A 16,679-nucleotide genomic window follows, 5' to 3' on the forward strand; every position below is an offset into this window, starting at 1 on the left:
TCTAACTAAGGTTCAAGAACTAGTCTCGAGTACAGGTTTCAAACAGGCCAAAAAGCAAGTTGGGTCAAGATCTCGGCTAGTTGGGGTAATTTTGTTTTTTTGAACTCGATGACTGGTTTTGGTGGGTTTTAGACCTAGTTTGGTTATGAAAGTTGGTATACAACCCATTTTGGGCCATTTAAACACAATGACACTGTCAGATTTTGAATAGTGGGAAACCGGGACAGATACTTATACCAAAAACTAGGACAGACACTTATGTATGCAATTATGCCTAATACCATTTAAGTAAATGTTTTTGTATTAAAGTAAGATATTATTCATAAACAAGCAAATACCCCATGTATGTAGAGGCCTTTGTAGACCACTACCAAATCAAGAGGGTGGTCTACGATCAGCTGGTGCAGGATTGAATATTTGCACATTGAATACAGCTATTTAGGCAGCTGAATTTGGACCCTTCCTTCGGATCCTCACTACAGCTGTTTGGGCATATGATGGGACCACTCGAACGCACAAGGTATAGTTCGACTTAATCTCCAAGTGGAACCCCTTGTTCGGTCAACTGTATTCCATGTAGCGGATATAGACGAAACATATAAAATGTTGCTAGCACGACCTTGGATCCATGCCAACTTGGTTGGGGCATCCTTATATCTCTGATGTCTCAAGTTTCCCATGAACAGAACCATTATCACTGTAGTTGGTGAACTTGATGTTGATGAAGAATGCATCATGCTTGATTCCCCTATTTGAATCCAATAAAAAAAAAAAAGTTAAAAAATCAAATTCCAAAAGGATAAAAAGTCAATCCCCCAGTTCAAGAACAAAAACTAGATTTTCGGTGGTAGGTGCAATTTTCAACTTTCTAATGATGGGGTTTTTCTCAAATCTAAAAATTCCATAAATCTTAAATGTGGCAAAATATTGCTAAAAACCTAAAGTGCAATATAATATTCATTTGTTTTGATGCCCAAATTTTTTTTTTCATTCAGAGCGATTTGACGGCATTCACACACACCGAATTAAGTTTGACTGGTACATAACTCCTTCAATATAAATCAAATTTAGGGCTATTTTAGGGCTAGGATTCATGTAGCCGACCCCGTTTAGTTGGGATGAGGCTGAGTCGTAGTTGTTGTTTTGTAGTCTGAATTTTGAAGTTTATTTCTTTATTGATGTTTAGTTATGTAGGAATGAGAGTCCAAATGAGATTAGACTCTATTTTTAGTCTTAAAAGAGTTTGATTCCATTATAGTTTCAGATGCCAATTAGGAGTCTCTTATTTTTTTTCTTCATATATGCAGGCAATGTAACCAACAAAATCAGTTTTAGAATGGAACAAAATTTTGAGTGTTTGGTTCTTCACAGTGGTGAAGATGTGTTCCTACTCCTACCCTCTTTCCCTCCACCTCTAAGATCATCTTCCGTTCTTCTTCTTCATACTCCTTTCTCACATCTTGTTCTATCTCTTCCTTTATTCTTCCTATTTTCTCCCGTTCACTTGACTTCCTTACGTTCTCCTTCTTGTTCCCTGCTTTTGGGTGGTACTGGCAGTTCCAGATAATCAGTTCGAACTGTCTTTGTTAGAGATCTAATCAACCTGTGATTTTGGGTACTAAATCACCACAAAAGGGTGATCTAAAACCTAGAGCCCTATCTCAAACCAACCCCTTTACTGTGAGTTATATCCAAGGTACTAAAACTCGGGTCTCGGTATCAACTTGCCTCTTGGAAAAACCGAGACGTGGTGAGATCTCGCCGAGTTGGTGCATTTTTTTTTTTCCAACTTGAAGCCTCAACTTTGGGTCAACCCGAGATCTCGCCGAGATATGTCGAGTTTTGGCAAGTTAGGTAAGGTATTTAAGTGGTAGGTGGGTTAAAAAAAGGGTCGAAACCAAGATCCAAACCGAGATCCGAGATCTCGCCGAGATATTGCACTTTTGAGACTCGCAGGCAGTCTCGTCTCGGCTTTTCCAAAAACCGAGAAACTCGGCGAGATCTCGCCGCGAGTTCTCGATCTATGGTTATATCCTTAGTTTCAGATCTGGACATTTTCTACTACCGCCAAACCTGATTTCAGGTTCTTCCAGTTATCATTCAGCTGTCTTCTCAACTTGATACTTAAATCTTGTTGGGAGGGGTAAGAGTGGCAATTGAAGCCCCAAGTCCTGGGTCGATTGGATCAACGTTGAGAGTTCTCTCAACAGTAAGGGAAAGTCCATTCTCCACTTTTTTCTGGTTTCTGATTTCTTATATGGCTGAGAAATCAAGGTTGAAGACCCCCCCTTATTGTAGTCCTTCAATTTTCCCTAATGCCCCTCTGTTATCCCCTGGTATCCTTTTTTATTTACTTCCAAGTCTTTCCCTAGTTAATAAATACTAATCCTCATTGTATCCTTTTCTTATTGAATTACCAAATAGATTCATTCAACTTCTTACTTATTACAAGTTTGTCACTCCCCCTTTGCAACCTTTGGTACATTTACCAGAACTGCCATTTCTCTCTACTTTTGGCTACCACTTTTGGGTGGGCTCATAGTGAACCCAAATAGAGGTTTTCAACCTCGGGATCGCATCAATTAGTTATTCCAATAATGAATGTCATGATAAATAAATAGTCAATTCTAGTTTTTCAAAATAAGATGCCGTGATGTGAATCATGTAACCACAGTGTGCTTCATTTGTCTTCTAATAAATTTTGCTATTTTTATGACTTCATCAATCGTTTCTCAGGTATTGCCTTCTTTAAGGGAGAAGCATGATGAATTTATGTTGAGAGAGCTTGTGAAAAGATGGTCAAATCATAAGGTTATGGTCAGGTGGCTTTCACGTTTCTTCCATTACCTCGATCGATACTTTATTGCTAGGAGGTCGCTTCCTGCACTTAATGAAGTTGGACTCACTTGCTTCCGTGATCTGGTATTTTAAAAAAAAAATGTTATTTGCACATCATATTAATTTTGGTTTGATTTCTTTGCTTTTGTGTATTTTAAATTGTATTGTGATTAATTGTTCTATTTCCTTGTTATTTCAGGTTTACAAGGAGATAAATGGGAAAGTCAGAGATGCTGTAATATCTTTGGTATGCTGATTTTATTATGGTTAAATGTGTATATGTTTCTTCTTCGTGCCCAAATTCTTGCAATTTTAGTTACCAATTGTTTGTATGTCAGATTGATCAAGAGCGTGAAGGAGAACAGATTGACCGAGCATTATTGAAGAATGTTCTAGATATCTTTGTTGAAATTGGAATGGGGCTAATGGATTATTATGAGAATGACTTTGAAGCAGCCATGCTTAAAGATACTGGTGCTTATTATTCTCGTAAGGCTTCAAATTGGATTCTGGAGGATTCTTGTCCTGATTATATGCTGAAGGTAATTACTACCCTCTTTTAGTCTGCTGAATCTAGATTTGTTATTTTTGTATATTCGAAAGTTTCTTACATCTTATCTAGTATCGTGCAGGCTGAGGAGTGCTTAAAACGGGAGAAGGATCGGGTTTCTCATTACTTGCATTCTACCAGTGAACCAAAATTATTGGAGGTCTGTCCCTGATTTTTTTATTTTCTAGGCATAAGAGTGCTGAATACTGGGCTTTGATGCTGCAATAGAAAATATTGATGAGCTAATATGTTCTTTGAAGGAGTCTAAACTTTTCTCAGTCTGACTTAATTATTGACTTACTGGTGTAGAGGGTGCAAAATGAGTTGTTGTCCGTGTATACAAACCAGTTGCTTGAAAAAGAACACTCTGGATGCCATGCATTGCTTAGAGATGACAAGGTATACATTGAAATGTGCCGTGTGATGATTCAAACGTACCTGTTTTATTAAGCCATATGATATATTCTCTATATTGTTACACTTTTTTAGGTGGAGGATTTGTCAAGGATGTATAGACTCTTCTGTAGAATTACTCGCGGGTTGGATCCCGTTTCGAATATATTTAAACAGGTGAGTTCTCTGCTCACATTACTTTTGAAAGATATAAATGAATTCTGAACATCCATCTCTATCTCAGTTCTCCTGCTCACTCATTCTTCTGTGATGCAGCATGTTACTGCCGAAGGTACGGCTTTGGTCAAACAAGCAGAGGATGCCGCAAGTAACAAGAAGGTGAGTTATTTTAGGGTTCTCTCTCCACCCTCGGGTTATCTATTATTGGTTATGGTAGTTCCTACCTTGTCATCTATGTTGGAACCTCGTTAAGCATAAGTTGCTTCATCTCGTGTCTAAACTAAAACTGTTGGGAAATAATATATTGTACATCAATTATTAGCTTTTGAAGCATTAAACGGAAAAGTCATCTTTAATGCACTTGTATAATTTGCAACCAAATTTCTTATACCCTTTTAAATTTGATGGCTGAGTTCAAGAATCTTATTTTGATTAATTAACTTAAACTGAAACTTGAGAGCATTGGTTTTGTGTACTGTAGGTGCATTTTGTTGTAGAATTATCCTGAACCACTAGTCTGATCATAGCTACAGAATGTTTCACATGCTGACTTTTAGTCATACTATTTGACTAATTACTCATCTTGGCTGTTATCCTTTTCTTGACCTCTATAGGGAAAGTGCTATTGTATTTGTTTTCCTTTCATATGGCTTATTTTATTAGCCTTAGATGGTGCGGATCTCTCTAGTCCCCCCCCCCCCCCCCCACATTCCTCCTTTGCATTAATTTTTTTACTCTTGCTATTTATGGGTTGTTATGGCATGTATTCTAAGTTCTTGTTGTCCTGGGATAGGTATTGTATGCCATTGCCTTGCCAGGTATGTTGAACTCAGATTACTCTGCCATGTGCTTTGTCCTTTTGCCTGCTTCTCCTCACTTTGTTACAATTCACAAGTCCCACTAGTGTTTCTTACAACTTCCATGGAGGAATGTTTTCTTTCTGCTGATTGTGAAGGATTGACGATAGAATTTTGTTGTGGTGTAACATATCAACCAATAGTGCTTCAAATCCTAACAGGATGTCAACTGGCACGGTTTTGATATATGAGAATAAAAAGAAAATGAGAAAGGGTTTGACAGATGAGAGAATAAAAAGAAAATGAGAAAGGGCTTTGACAGATGAGAAAAAAATAAAATGAGAAAAGGGTTTTACCCAGAGGGTTGATTAATCAATTCCTTCATGCAGAAGCTAGATTTTATGGCAGAAGGTGAAATCTCTAGAGGCTGAGGAGGTAACAACTGTAAAAGAACTTGAGAAGGTTGAAGATCCCATGGTCAACATTCCAAGGGGAGCTGAACAGGTGGATGTTATTGGCCAGAAATTTGAGTGGATTTTGCTGCAGTGTTAGTGTGCTATCATCTTTTCCTCAAAGAATTGTAGGAGAGAAAAGTAAGAGTCAATTTGGGACTAGATGGGGCTTGAATTGGGGGATTCCCGTCCTCAATTGCAGAGAGATTCCATCCTCTCAGTTGAGGGTAGAGGGCCATTTTTGTCTATAGAGATTTTGGTGGAGCTGGGGCAACATTGTGTTCTTGTGAGTTCTGATGAAGCTAGTAGGTGAAAAGCTCTCTATTTTTTAATGATGATTGTTTTTTTTTGGGGGGGGGGGGGTTGTCTTCAAGCTTATGCATCTATTTGCCATCATCTTTCAAAGTTTGGTTGATGGGTATGGGTGTGTAGGGTAATTGGTTAATGATATTTAGATTTTGAAGTGGGTTATGGAGGATGACATAGTTCTGATTGGTGGTAGAGAAACTTCATAGGGGCAAAATAGTAGAGAAACAGAAAAATTTAGAAGGGTGGCTAGGTTTTCTTGTCACATAAGTAGATTTTACTGTCTAGATAATGAATTGGAACACCAGGACAGCAGCATGGTAGTCATCTTAGTTGCAGAAATTCTATATTTATTTAAAGAGTATCAGATAGAGAAAATAGACTTCCATGTAGACTAGATGTAACTACATATTAGGGGAAAAAATAAAACTCCAATTTTAAGTTGATAAAATCTTGTCACCCATTGATAATACTGCCTGTCTTTTTGGCGAGTAGTTTCCCATATCACATTGGATTTGTAGAAAGAAAGGGGGTAAAAAAGGTAGTTCAAAGGATACAACATAGAATACAACAACGACAACAACAACAACGAGAAGAGAGGACAAGATAAGGTCGAAAACTGCCTACAACCGAAACAAGACTATTCCACCGGGTACATGGCCCAAATACTAGTCTACACCTTTGCTAGCCAATTCATTTGCAATGAAGTTGGCAGACAACAACTTCTAAGAGAACCAAAAGGAGCTCCATTTTCTGATGCACTCCCAAGTCAACTCCTTTAGATGATATTCTTACTTGGTAGGAACTGAAATGAGGCTCTACTATACATCAGGTTCTCCCTTGCTATGGTAGCAGATAATAGTCCCATTTAAGGTGGAAATCGTGGTGAGGAAATAATGACGACGAGGTAATACTATTAGCACTGGAAGTTAAAGGGTGTGAAAGAAGGACATTTGAGTTAGAGTATCCTAACATGAACATGTTCATTGTTTAATTGTTTATTTATTTATAGATGCAACATATTATTTTAACTTGTGATGCTAACATATGCATATTATGCAGGCAGAGAAGAAAGATGTGGTTGGTCTGCAAGAACAGGTTAGTGGCACAACTTTCTATACTTCTACAATTTTATGGATATTTGGGAAGATGGAAATTAGTTTGGATATTTGATTTGCAGGTTTTTGTGAGGAAAGTAATTGATCTGCATGACAAGTACTTGGCATATGTTAACGACTGCTTCTTGAACCACTCTCTATTTCACAAGGTTCATGTTATGTCATATTTTTGTGGTATTAGGATTACATCCTATTCTTGTGCACTAAAACGCCTGTTGTTCTAGGCACTCAAAGAGGCCTTTGAGGTTTTCTGCAACAAGGGTGTTGCTGGCAGCTCAAGTGCAGAATTACTGGCAACTTTCTGTGATAATATTCTAAAGAAGGGTGGGAGTGAGAAGCTGAGTGATGAAGCAATTGAGGAAACACTTGAGAAGGTACCCTTCCATCACTTTAGTGGTAACCGTTGCAGTGCGTTATTCAATTACTCGTAGTTCTTCTGTTAACTTCCGCTGGATTTTGTTATCATGTTCAGGTAGTAAAGCTGCTTGCCTACATCAGTGATAAGGACCTCTTTGCAGAATTTTACAGGTGAAACTCTGCTCTGTGGCTTCTGCTCGTAATCAATGTTTTGAAAGCGTAACTTCTTTTAAATATCTGGTGCTTACTCTGTACTCTATATTGCAGGAAAAAGCTTGCTCGCAGGCTGCTTTTTGACAAGAGTGCTAATGATGATCATGAAAGGAGTATTCTGACCAAATTGAAGCAGCAATGCGGTGGACAATTTACTTCAAAGATGGAGGGAATGGTCAGTTATTAAATGTTTGACCTTGTTAAAATGTAGTTGAATTGTGAATCGTAATTGAGATGGTGACTTTTACTTGCTTTGCTGCTGCCAGGTCACAGATTTAACATTGGCAAGGGAAAATCAGGCAAACTTTGAGGAATATTTGAGTAGTAATTCGGCTGCAAATCCCGGGATTGATTTGACAGTAACAGTTTTAACCACTGGATTCTGGCCAAGCTATAAATCTTTCGATCTCAATCTTCCAGCAGAGATGGTACCATCCACTTCTTTTTTGGTCAACTTTTTTGTTCGGAAGTGGTGGAAAAGTAACATTCCCTGTTAATGTATTCTTTGAACATTATTATTTCAGGTTAAGTGTGTTGAGGTTTTTAAGGAATTCTATCAAACAAAAACAAAGCATAGAAAACTTACATGGATATACTCATTGGGTACTTGTAACATCAATGGAAAATTTGAACCGAAAACCATGGAGCTAATTGTGACAACTTATCAGGTGAATCTCTTATTATATTTTCAATCTTCGACTATGGAATAGCTGCAAAATTATGACTAGGGTCTTAGGCAATTTGTTCTCCTTCTTATACAGGCCTCTGCCTTGCTGCTATTCAATGCTTCAGACAGATTGAGTTATTCAGAAATCATGGCTCAGTTGAACTTAACAGACGATGATGTAGTTCGACTACTACATTCCCTATCTTGTGCAAAATACAAAATTCTTGAAAAAGAGCCAAACACCAAAACCATCTCTCCAACTGACTATTTTGAGTTCAATACCAAGTTTACTGACAAAATGAGGAGGATTAAGGTCTGGTTATTTGTGTATATTCCTTTACCACTTAATTGCGTTGCTCTTTTTTCTGTTACTGCCTTTAGTTGATATGTTGACGGTGGAATATTTTACTTACTCAGATTCCACTACCTCCTGTCGATGAGAAGAAGAAGGTGATTGAGGATGTTGACAAGGATAGGCGATATGCGATTGATGCCTCAATAGTGCGCATAATGAAGAGTCGGAAGGTTTTGGGTCATCAACAGTTGGTGATGGAGTGTGTGGAGCAGCTTGGGCGCATGTTCAAGGTAAAGTGTATTCCTCCCCTCCCACCCACCCAACACAAAACATGCACGAACAAAGTGATTAAATGCACAAGATTCATTTTCCATAGTAGTAGCAGATGGTTACATTGGTATGGGTTGTTATGTGCAGCCTGACTTCAAAGCAATCAAGAAGCGGATTGAAGACCTAATCACCCGAGATTATCTGGAGAGGGACAAGGACAATCCCAACACGTTCAGATATTTGGCCTGATTCAATGTGGTGATGTTACCTCAGGCCGTATCGAGTAAGATTTTTCTGGCAATGCGGTGGAAGTATGGGTCTGGAGGATGTAAGAGCACAACCCACCCTGAATAGCCTCCTAATGGTGTGACCTGGATTGAGCGGGGATTCTTGTACATGTTTTTGCTATATAACTAAACTTTGGGTAACTACCCCTTATCCCCCATCTTTGTTAGAGGTTATAAAAGTGAAGGAATTTATTCTGGAAGGTCTTCAGGTCCATAGGGTATTGTTACATCTACCCTTCTCACAACAAATCCCTTCTCCATGATTTAGTTGTTTTCTTCTTTCTTTCCTTGTTCTCTCTCTCGCGCTCCCCTCCCCCCCGCCCCCACCCCCCACCCCCCACCCCCCACCCCCCACCCCACCTCTCTTTTCTCTCTCTAATTGTAATTTATTTTTATTAATCAGATTGATTTGCTTGCGATATTAAACAGACTATCGATCAAGAATCTTGTCTGTTACCAGGAATGATGACTTTATTGGTCTTTGCGCATTCCTACCATCAATTGTTTCTGTGCTGTGATGATGGGTGATATAAATCAACATGTTATGGACACTGTTGAGCATTGTTTTGTTGTTCTTCTGAGCCTAAATGTTTCCACCCTAATCTACCTTCTCTTTTCTGCTAAATGAAGGATGATAAAATCATTGATCATATTAGAGTTGGTTTAGGTGTAGCCTCGATTCAAGATAAGTTACATTCGTTTGAAGTGGCATGACTATGTTCAACAGAGACCTTCAGGTGTTCCAGTTCGGTGGAGTGACCTGATCTAAATTGAAGGGACTAAAAGAGCTCAGGGTAGGTTCAAAATGATCCTAGGAGAAGTGGTGGGGAAAGACATGCATAATTTAGGTTTTGTTCAAGTATGATGTTGAATAGAGCTTATTGGAGGGTAAGGATCCGTATTCTGGACCCCAGCTAGTGTGTATATAAGATTGATTTGTAGCTGTTGCTAATGTGTTCATTTCTTTTCTTTTTTTTTAGAATAAACTACTTGTACCTCCCTCAGGTTTGTCCCAGTTCAGTTCAGTTTTGCTTTTATTCAGTTTAGGTCCCGTCACCTACAAGGACATTTCATCAATAATAATATAGAATTGAGCCTCCAACTATTAATACAAATTGACCTGAATACGGATACACAATCCACAGAAAAATTAGAAGGTTCTAGTATCTTGCTTCAAGAAGAATCAAAGAAATTATAGTTAAAAGTTAAGAGTGTACATATAATCACTTGGATTAAAAATGATGAATACTCAAAAAATGTCCCAAATTTACTTGTGATTTAATGATGCTTTATGCCTTTATCGTTGAACACAACTGGTTCTTCCCTCACCATATCTGAATAAGCTTTAAATAGGATTGTTCCACGTAGCACTTTCCTTTGTGCACTAGTAGCTTCTAGAGTGCTTTTAGTGGTAGCTCACAAACCCTAACTCTAAACTATTGATACAATTTAGAGTAAATTCAGTTTTAAAAATAAACTGAGAAAATATTCTTTTTTTCTAAACCAAAATCGAATCGATTTTTTCTTTATTCAGTCCAATTTTAAATGCTGGTTTTGATTTCGATTCTTAGTTTTGGTTCCAAATTAACACCCTTACAGAGTACCAGACTAGAGAGAGCCTCCTCTCATGGCCCATGGGAAAATTTTAGTCCAACAGATGGAGGAGGATAAGGTTGAAAGTTAACACAAGCCTTTTTTTTTTTTCGGGAAGAAGTTGACACAAGCCTTTAAAACTTAGGAAAATGGTCCCTACCCGTTTATGATTTACTCAATTAATATGATGGTTAGAATCGGCATCTTTGTGTGTCTATATATTTGTAATTCCACCATCCATTCCAATCTATTTACATTAATGGAAGTCATCATAATAATATCACCTATATATGAGCCTCAAATCCTATCAAAACATAGAAAAAAATTTATTTTTATTTGTTTTTATATAAAGGGAAAAGGCTTCTTAATGAAGTCTAATCGAGTGATAGGACTGAAAAATGTGACACTTCTCATAGATGTATACGTAAAATTAGGATGCCTAAAATAAAAGAAACTGTAAGAAAGAGGAAAGTAGACAAAGACCCAGGCCCAAACGAGATCCCAATTGAGGTGTGGAAGATCTTAGGATTTTGTGATCTAAGTCGACTAACTAAGCTGTTTTAACAAGACTATGACCACTAGGAAAATGCTAGATAAATGGAGGAGAAGCATTGTGGTCCCAATTTATAAAAACAAAGGAGATAGTTAGGACTTTAATATCTATAGAGGCATAGAATTAATGAGTCATACGATGAAATTATGAGAGAGGGTTATTGAAACCCATCTGAGAAAGAAGACTACTATTTTGGAAAATCGATTCGGATTTATGCTAGGAAGATCCTCGATGGAAGCAATTTTTTTACTCAAGAGACTCATGGAAAGATACAGAGAAGGCAAGAAAGATCTTCATATGGTCTTTATAAACCTGGAAAAAAAAAAACCTACAATAGAGTCCCTAGGGAGCTAATCTGGAATATCCTTGAGAAGAGAAAGCGTGTCAAGTAAATACGTAAACATAATTAAAGATATGTATGCTGCTGTGGTGACTAGCGTTAGAACGGCAAGGAACCAAAGTAATTAATTATCAATCTCAGTTGAGTTACATCAAGGATCAACCTTAAGCCCTTATTTGTTCGCGCTTATCATAGACGACTTAACCAGAGACATACAAGATGAGGTCCCATGGTGTATGATTTTTGCAAATGATATTATTTTGGTAGATGATACAAAAGTAGGGATTAAAGCCAATATGGAATGATGGAGATCAACATTGGAATCAAAGGGTCTGAAAATCAAAGGGTCTGAAGATAAATAGAACTAAGATCCAATATATGGTGTATACCTTTAGCAACTCTGTGATGGATAATGAGGTGGTGATTATTAGCAAGAGGGAGATCCTACAACGTGATCACTTTAGACATCGATACGATTCCAATAACGTAGCGAAGGTATGGTCCACAAACCAAGGTATTGGTATTTTGAGAGGCAAAACGATACATTCTTGCCAAATACGATTGATTAATATCAGTATCAACTGAGAGCCTGGGACCAATACGGATGCTGATACAGATACCAATACCTAAGACCTTGATTCCAATCAAATCAATTCTTACTGGTTCTCGATGGAATCCAATTGAATCAAAATATTGACAATTCCTCTTACTCGAACCATGAATATAGATTCATTACAGAGATTCTTTTCTTAACGTCCGTATAGGAGGAAAAAAATCCACCCCACGATGGCAGTGTCGTCCACACCTGGTGATGACGTGATCACCAAGATCCGACCGTTAAAATTAATTTACCCAAAATGCCCTTAAGATTCCTTAAAAGAGATTAACAAAGTAAACTCATCAGGAGAAACACCATTCCTTGATGAAGACACCGACAATAAGACGAATACTCCTCTCCATCTCACGCCCATACACATATACTTCCCTCCAAAACTTCGTTTCACTTTCCAGTTCGAAAGCTACCCAATTTGTTCAACAACTCCAACAATCTCACGATTTGGAATCCGTAATCTCCATTCACTCCAACCTTTTACAACTTGGATTCTTAAGAGACACTTTTACCGCCAATCATCTCATCAATGGATATGTCAGATTGCGGAGGTTGGACGATGCATTTCAGATGTTCGAAGAAATGCCTGATCCAAACGTCGTCTCTTGGACTTCTCTTATGTCTGGGTATATCGACACAGGCAAGCCCCAGATTGCTTTTTGGCTCTTTGAAAGAATGATTGGAAGTTCTGCTAAGCCCAATGCCTTCACCTTTGCCACCATGGTTAATGCTTGCTCTGTTCTTGCCGACATTGAAAATGGAAGGAAACTCCATGCTTGGATTGAGGTGTTGGGCTTCCAATCCAACCTTGTAGTTTGCACAGCCATGGTTAACATGTATGGAAAATCCAACAATGTCGATGATGCTCGCCGGATTTTTGATGTAATGACTTATCGTAACATTGTTTCTTGGACTTCAATGGTTGCTGCTTATGCCCAGAATGCACGAAGCCATGATGCACTCCAGCTCTTTGGAGAATTCATCCAGTTTATGTATGATCCGCCAAACCATTTCATGTTGGCGAGTGTAATCAATGCTTGTGCAAGCTTGGGTAGGTTAGTCATGGGGAAAGTGACACACGCTGTGGTCATTCGTCGTGGCCACCATGTTAATGATGTGGTTGCCACTGCACTTGTTGACATGTACGCAAAATGTGGATGTTTTGATTATTCTGACAAAGTTTTCCGGCACATGCCGAACCCATGTGTAATACCTTATACCTCAATGATAGTTGGAGCGGCAAAACATGGACTTGGGAAGCTCTCCCTCGACCTCTTTGAAGAGATGCTCGAAAGAGGAATAAGACCTAATGATGTTACCTTTGTTGGGGTCTTACATGCTTGTAGCCATTCCGGTCTCGTCAACGTAGGCCTTGAACACTTACACTCAATGTATAAAAAACATGGTATAATGCCTGGTGTGAAACACTACATGTGTGCCGTTGATATGCTTGGCCGTGCTGGCTGTCTGGATGAGGCTTACCAGTTAGCAAGGACAATACGGGCAGAAGCTGATGATGGAGCAATTCTTTGGGGCTCGCTGCTATCAACTAGCAGGACCCATGGAAACCTAGATCTTGCTCTAGAGGCTGGTCAGAAGCTAATAGAATTGAACAGACAAGTTGCAGCTTCATATGTGACAATGTCAAACACTTATGCATCAGCAGGGAAGTGGGAAAATGTTCACAGAATCCGGTCTGAAATGAAGCGACAAAATGTCTACAAAGAACCCGGCTGCAGTTGGATTGAGGTTAAGGAAGCCATATATGTCTTCTATGCTGGAGATGTATTGTCATGCGTACGGGGAAATGAGGTGGTTCACTTATTGAGGGAATTAGAAGTAAAAATGAAAGAGAGAGGCTATGTTCAAAGTAGTAATGGTTTGGTGTCTATAGATGTGGAGGATGAAGCAAAGGAGACAATTTTGAGTCTTCACAGTGAGAGGTTAGCTTTGGGGTTTGGGTTGATTACCATTCCTGAAGGTGTGACCATTAGAATTATGAAGAACTTGAGAATGTGTAGAGCCTGTCACGAGGCCTTTAAGCTAATCAGTGAGATTGTGAAGAGGGATTTTGTTGTGAGGGATGTGAATAGATTTCATCATTTCAAAGATGGGTTTTGCAATTGCAAAGATTATTGGTAATGTATTGTCCAATAACATATAATGGCTTATTAACTATCATTTGCAGACAAATATAAGGACTGTCATAAATTTAGAACTGTATTCTTTGTTTCCTATGTGGGATTCCCATTGCAAGATCACAGGTGACATGTTTGGATAGAACCACAAGTAACCTATGAGGTTGTTCCTGTGAGGGCAGGAAAACCCTGATTGATTTCAGAAAATAGAATCAAAAGGAGGCTAGTTAGATGCTTTGCTAGTGCTGCCCTCTCCCACCAATAAAAATTGCTAATCTGATACAGCCTGATTTGGGTCTCAGTCTACTGACAAAAGTTCTGTTAGAAAAACATTGAGTTTTGTCAAACCCAAATCCATCCCCATACAGAGATCTAGAACACGATTGAAAAAAAGGAACAGGGAAATAAGGCGTATCTGGCATCCACGTATGTTGGTGAAGAGTAAATAAGAACACGCCCAAGAATAATAGCGATCCGTCAAATAATAGTTGCTAATTCTCGAACAATCTTGGATAACCGCGATGGGGATCTTCTACAGTCTCCTAGACTCTCCAACAGCTCCCTTTCTTGTGGAGAAAAGAGAAAAGAGAACAGTGACTGCAGGGACCCTTCATCATTAGTATTTATAATACTCCCCAAATCCTAACCCATTTCCACAATGGGCCAGGCCGGTCCGGTCCATCTCAATAAAATAGTAGCAAGCCACATCAGCCCTTTTATTTCTTGATCCCTATCAATGATCGATCCGATAATTAATTAAGCCCACATCGTATTTGAAAAATATCTAACAAGCTCCTCCCATGAACAATGGAGCACAATTGATTGTGTCCAACTTGGCAACTTCTGACTGATTTTAGGAGAAGATGGGGAGTTGGTGATTTTGGATTTGCTCTAATCATTCCTTGCTTCTTTCTATTTAGAAACAAAAAAGAGCATCTCAGTGTACAACGCTCCCACTACTGCAAAGTCTGAGAAGGGCGATTGTATCGAACCAGCAACCTGATGGATGTAATGGTGCAACTTAACCATTTCAAACCCGCAACCAGATGTTCTTTTTTATTTCCATTTTGTATGTTAGATTTCTATTTTAGAAATCGAACATACAAATTGGAATTGATTTCTCCTTTTGCCACTCCTTTTCTTGAACTAATTAATAGGAAAGTCCATTAGAGACACACATTGATTTGAAGTTCATAGCCAAATGGGCTTTGCCTTTATCAATATACATTTCTTGAGTAACTGGACTTATATAGTAACGTCACTTTATTTTCTTCGCACTGATGAGAACACCACAATGATTTAAAAATCAGGATCGGATTGGCCGTCAATTCCGGCCGGTCTCTGTACGGAAACTAGGGTTTGGGCATTTTTTAGCAGATTCTAACCAATTTATTACCAATCTAACCGATCTGATTCGACCCGGATTGGGGTTTTTGAAACTTGGACTATCCAAAAATCCAAAATATTCTCCTAGATGCAGTGGCGTATTCTGTAATTGCATCTCATATTACATGCTAGGGTAGTTTCCATCTACTGGTTTCGGCCAGGGGCCAAGGACTCAGCTAGTTCTTATAAAGTGAAATTTAAATAGTTTATACAATCATATTAGTAATGAATACAAAAGTTGAACTAGGGATCTTGGTTTTGGAATGGTTTTAAAACTATTTTTCCTCATTTACGTAATCTCTTCTTCTGGAGGGTCGATAATGGCCAATCCATCAACATTTGGAAGGATCCTTGGTTGCCTAATTTGGAAAGCTTGTGTCTTCCTCAATTGGTTACCCCTCACCCACTTCATTGTAAAGCAGAATTTTTTATCAAGAAGGAATGGAACCGGAATTTGATTTCTAATATCTTTCCCAAACTTATAGCCGATGTAATCGTTAGTCTTCATTCCGTCTACCAAATCGAGTCGTTATCGCCTACGGTTCCCTGACTGATGCGGTTCCCTAGCTCCTCTCACAAGTGGGGGGTGGAACCCACCCGGAGCTTCTGACCGAACAGTCTACCCAGGTGGGGTCCACCCTCCTCTTGTGAGAGGAACTAGAGAACCGCACCGGTCAGGGAACCATACACGAAAAAAATTCCTACCAAATCTGGTATCCTCACGACCAAAGCTGTTGTGTATCGTATTCAAATGGTCGTCTTTCCTCGCCTCTAATATGTGCTGATAGACAGGTCTGAAAATCCATTTGAAACCTCAAGATTCACCCCAAGTTCAAACTTTTGGTTGGAAGATCCTGAAGGGTGGACTCCCTTACCTGTCAAAGCTAACGATTTTTCTGAATATTGATAATACTGGTAAGCCATTCCGAAGTAGAAACTAACTGGCACGTCTTTGGGTCTGATCCCTATACTGTCAAGCTGCTCGTACCGCCGCCTCAGACACAGCAAGATGGCAAAAAGACTGCCCTACCCTCACCCAAACGGGATAAATAGGTCTTTTCTGCCTTACTGTGTGTGGGGGCCACGGAAGTAGGGGCAGCTCGGAAGTAGAGGATCCGCCTCCCACATCTTCATGTTTCCAATTTTTTAACTTTAATTAAAATTTGCATCTCCAAGCCTTCTGCACTGTTTGATACACAACTCTGAAAATATGAAGAAAAGAGGGGGAAAAAATGATAGACTCCTACCTAGACTGTAATCCTACAATGGAAATAAACTCTTAAGACTAAAAATAAGAGTTCCAAGCTAATTTGGACTCTCAATCCTTTGGAAGCTT

At 38.9% G+C, this 16,679-nt stretch overlaps 2 protein-coding genes across 4 annotated transcripts in view; both read left to right on the forward strand.

Moving 5' to 3' along the window:
- The window catches only part of LOC122657922 (cullin-1), a 69,257-nt gene extending 60,269 nt beyond the window's left edge, over positions 1 to 8,988 (forward strand). For all 3 annotated transcript variants that reach the window (XM_043852721.1, XM_043852719.1, XM_043852722.1), the window contains exons 4-20: positions 2,737 to 2,922; positions 3,038 to 3,085; positions 3,177 to 3,380; positions 3,471 to 3,548; positions 3,698 to 3,787; positions 3,878 to 3,958; positions 4,058 to 4,120; positions 6,579 to 6,614; positions 6,697 to 6,783; positions 6,859 to 7,008; positions 7,107 to 7,162; positions 7,259 to 7,379; positions 7,471 to 7,632; positions 7,729 to 7,872; positions 7,966 to 8,184; positions 8,289 to 8,456; positions 8,584 to 8,988. In XM_043852721.1, coding sequence (XP_043708656.1) covers positions 2,737 to 2,922; positions 3,038 to 3,085; positions 3,177 to 3,380; positions 3,471 to 3,548; positions 3,698 to 3,787; positions 3,878 to 3,958; positions 4,058 to 4,120; positions 6,579 to 6,614; positions 6,697 to 6,783; positions 6,859 to 7,008; positions 7,107 to 7,162; positions 7,259 to 7,379; positions 7,471 to 7,632; positions 7,729 to 7,872; positions 7,966 to 8,184; positions 8,289 to 8,456; positions 8,584 to 8,685 — 1,995 coding nt within the window. In that variant the 3' untranslated portion in view covers positions 8,686 to 8,988. The remainder of the gene's footprint in view (positions 1 to 2,736; positions 2,923 to 3,037; positions 3,086 to 3,176; positions 3,381 to 3,470; positions 3,549 to 3,697; positions 3,788 to 3,877; positions 3,959 to 4,057; positions 4,121 to 6,578; positions 6,615 to 6,696; positions 6,784 to 6,858; positions 7,009 to 7,106; positions 7,163 to 7,258; positions 7,380 to 7,470; positions 7,633 to 7,728; positions 7,873 to 7,965; positions 8,185 to 8,288; positions 8,457 to 8,583) is intronic.
- A 3,097-nt stretch (positions 8,989 to 12,085) lies between these two features.
- LOC122657712 (pentatricopeptide repeat-containing protein At4g15720) lies at positions 12,086 to 14,001 on the forward strand. Its single transcript, XM_043852505.1, has one exon. The coding sequence runs from the start codon at positions 12,132 to 12,134 to the stop codon at positions 13,959 to 13,961; it is 1,830 nt and encodes a 609-aa protein (XP_043708440.1). The 5' UTR covers positions 12,086 to 12,131; the 3' UTR covers positions 13,962 to 14,001.
- The last annotated feature ends 2,678 nt before the right edge of the window (positions 14,002 to 16,679 follow it).

This window comes from Telopea speciosissima, chromosome 4, assembly GCF_018873765.1.
Source record: "Telopea speciosissima isolate NSW1024214 ecotype Mountain lineage chromosome 4, Tspe_v1, whole genome shotgun sequence".
Taxonomy (NCBI): domain Eukaryota; kingdom Viridiplantae; phylum Streptophyta; class Magnoliopsida; order Proteales; family Proteaceae; genus Telopea; species Telopea speciosissima.

Bases quoted from the DNA above. Each gene is read 5' to 3' on its own strand.
- LOC122657712 (XM_043852505.1), top strand. From the start codon at position 12,132: ATGAAGACACCGACAATAAGACGAATACTCCTCTCCATCTCACGCCCA.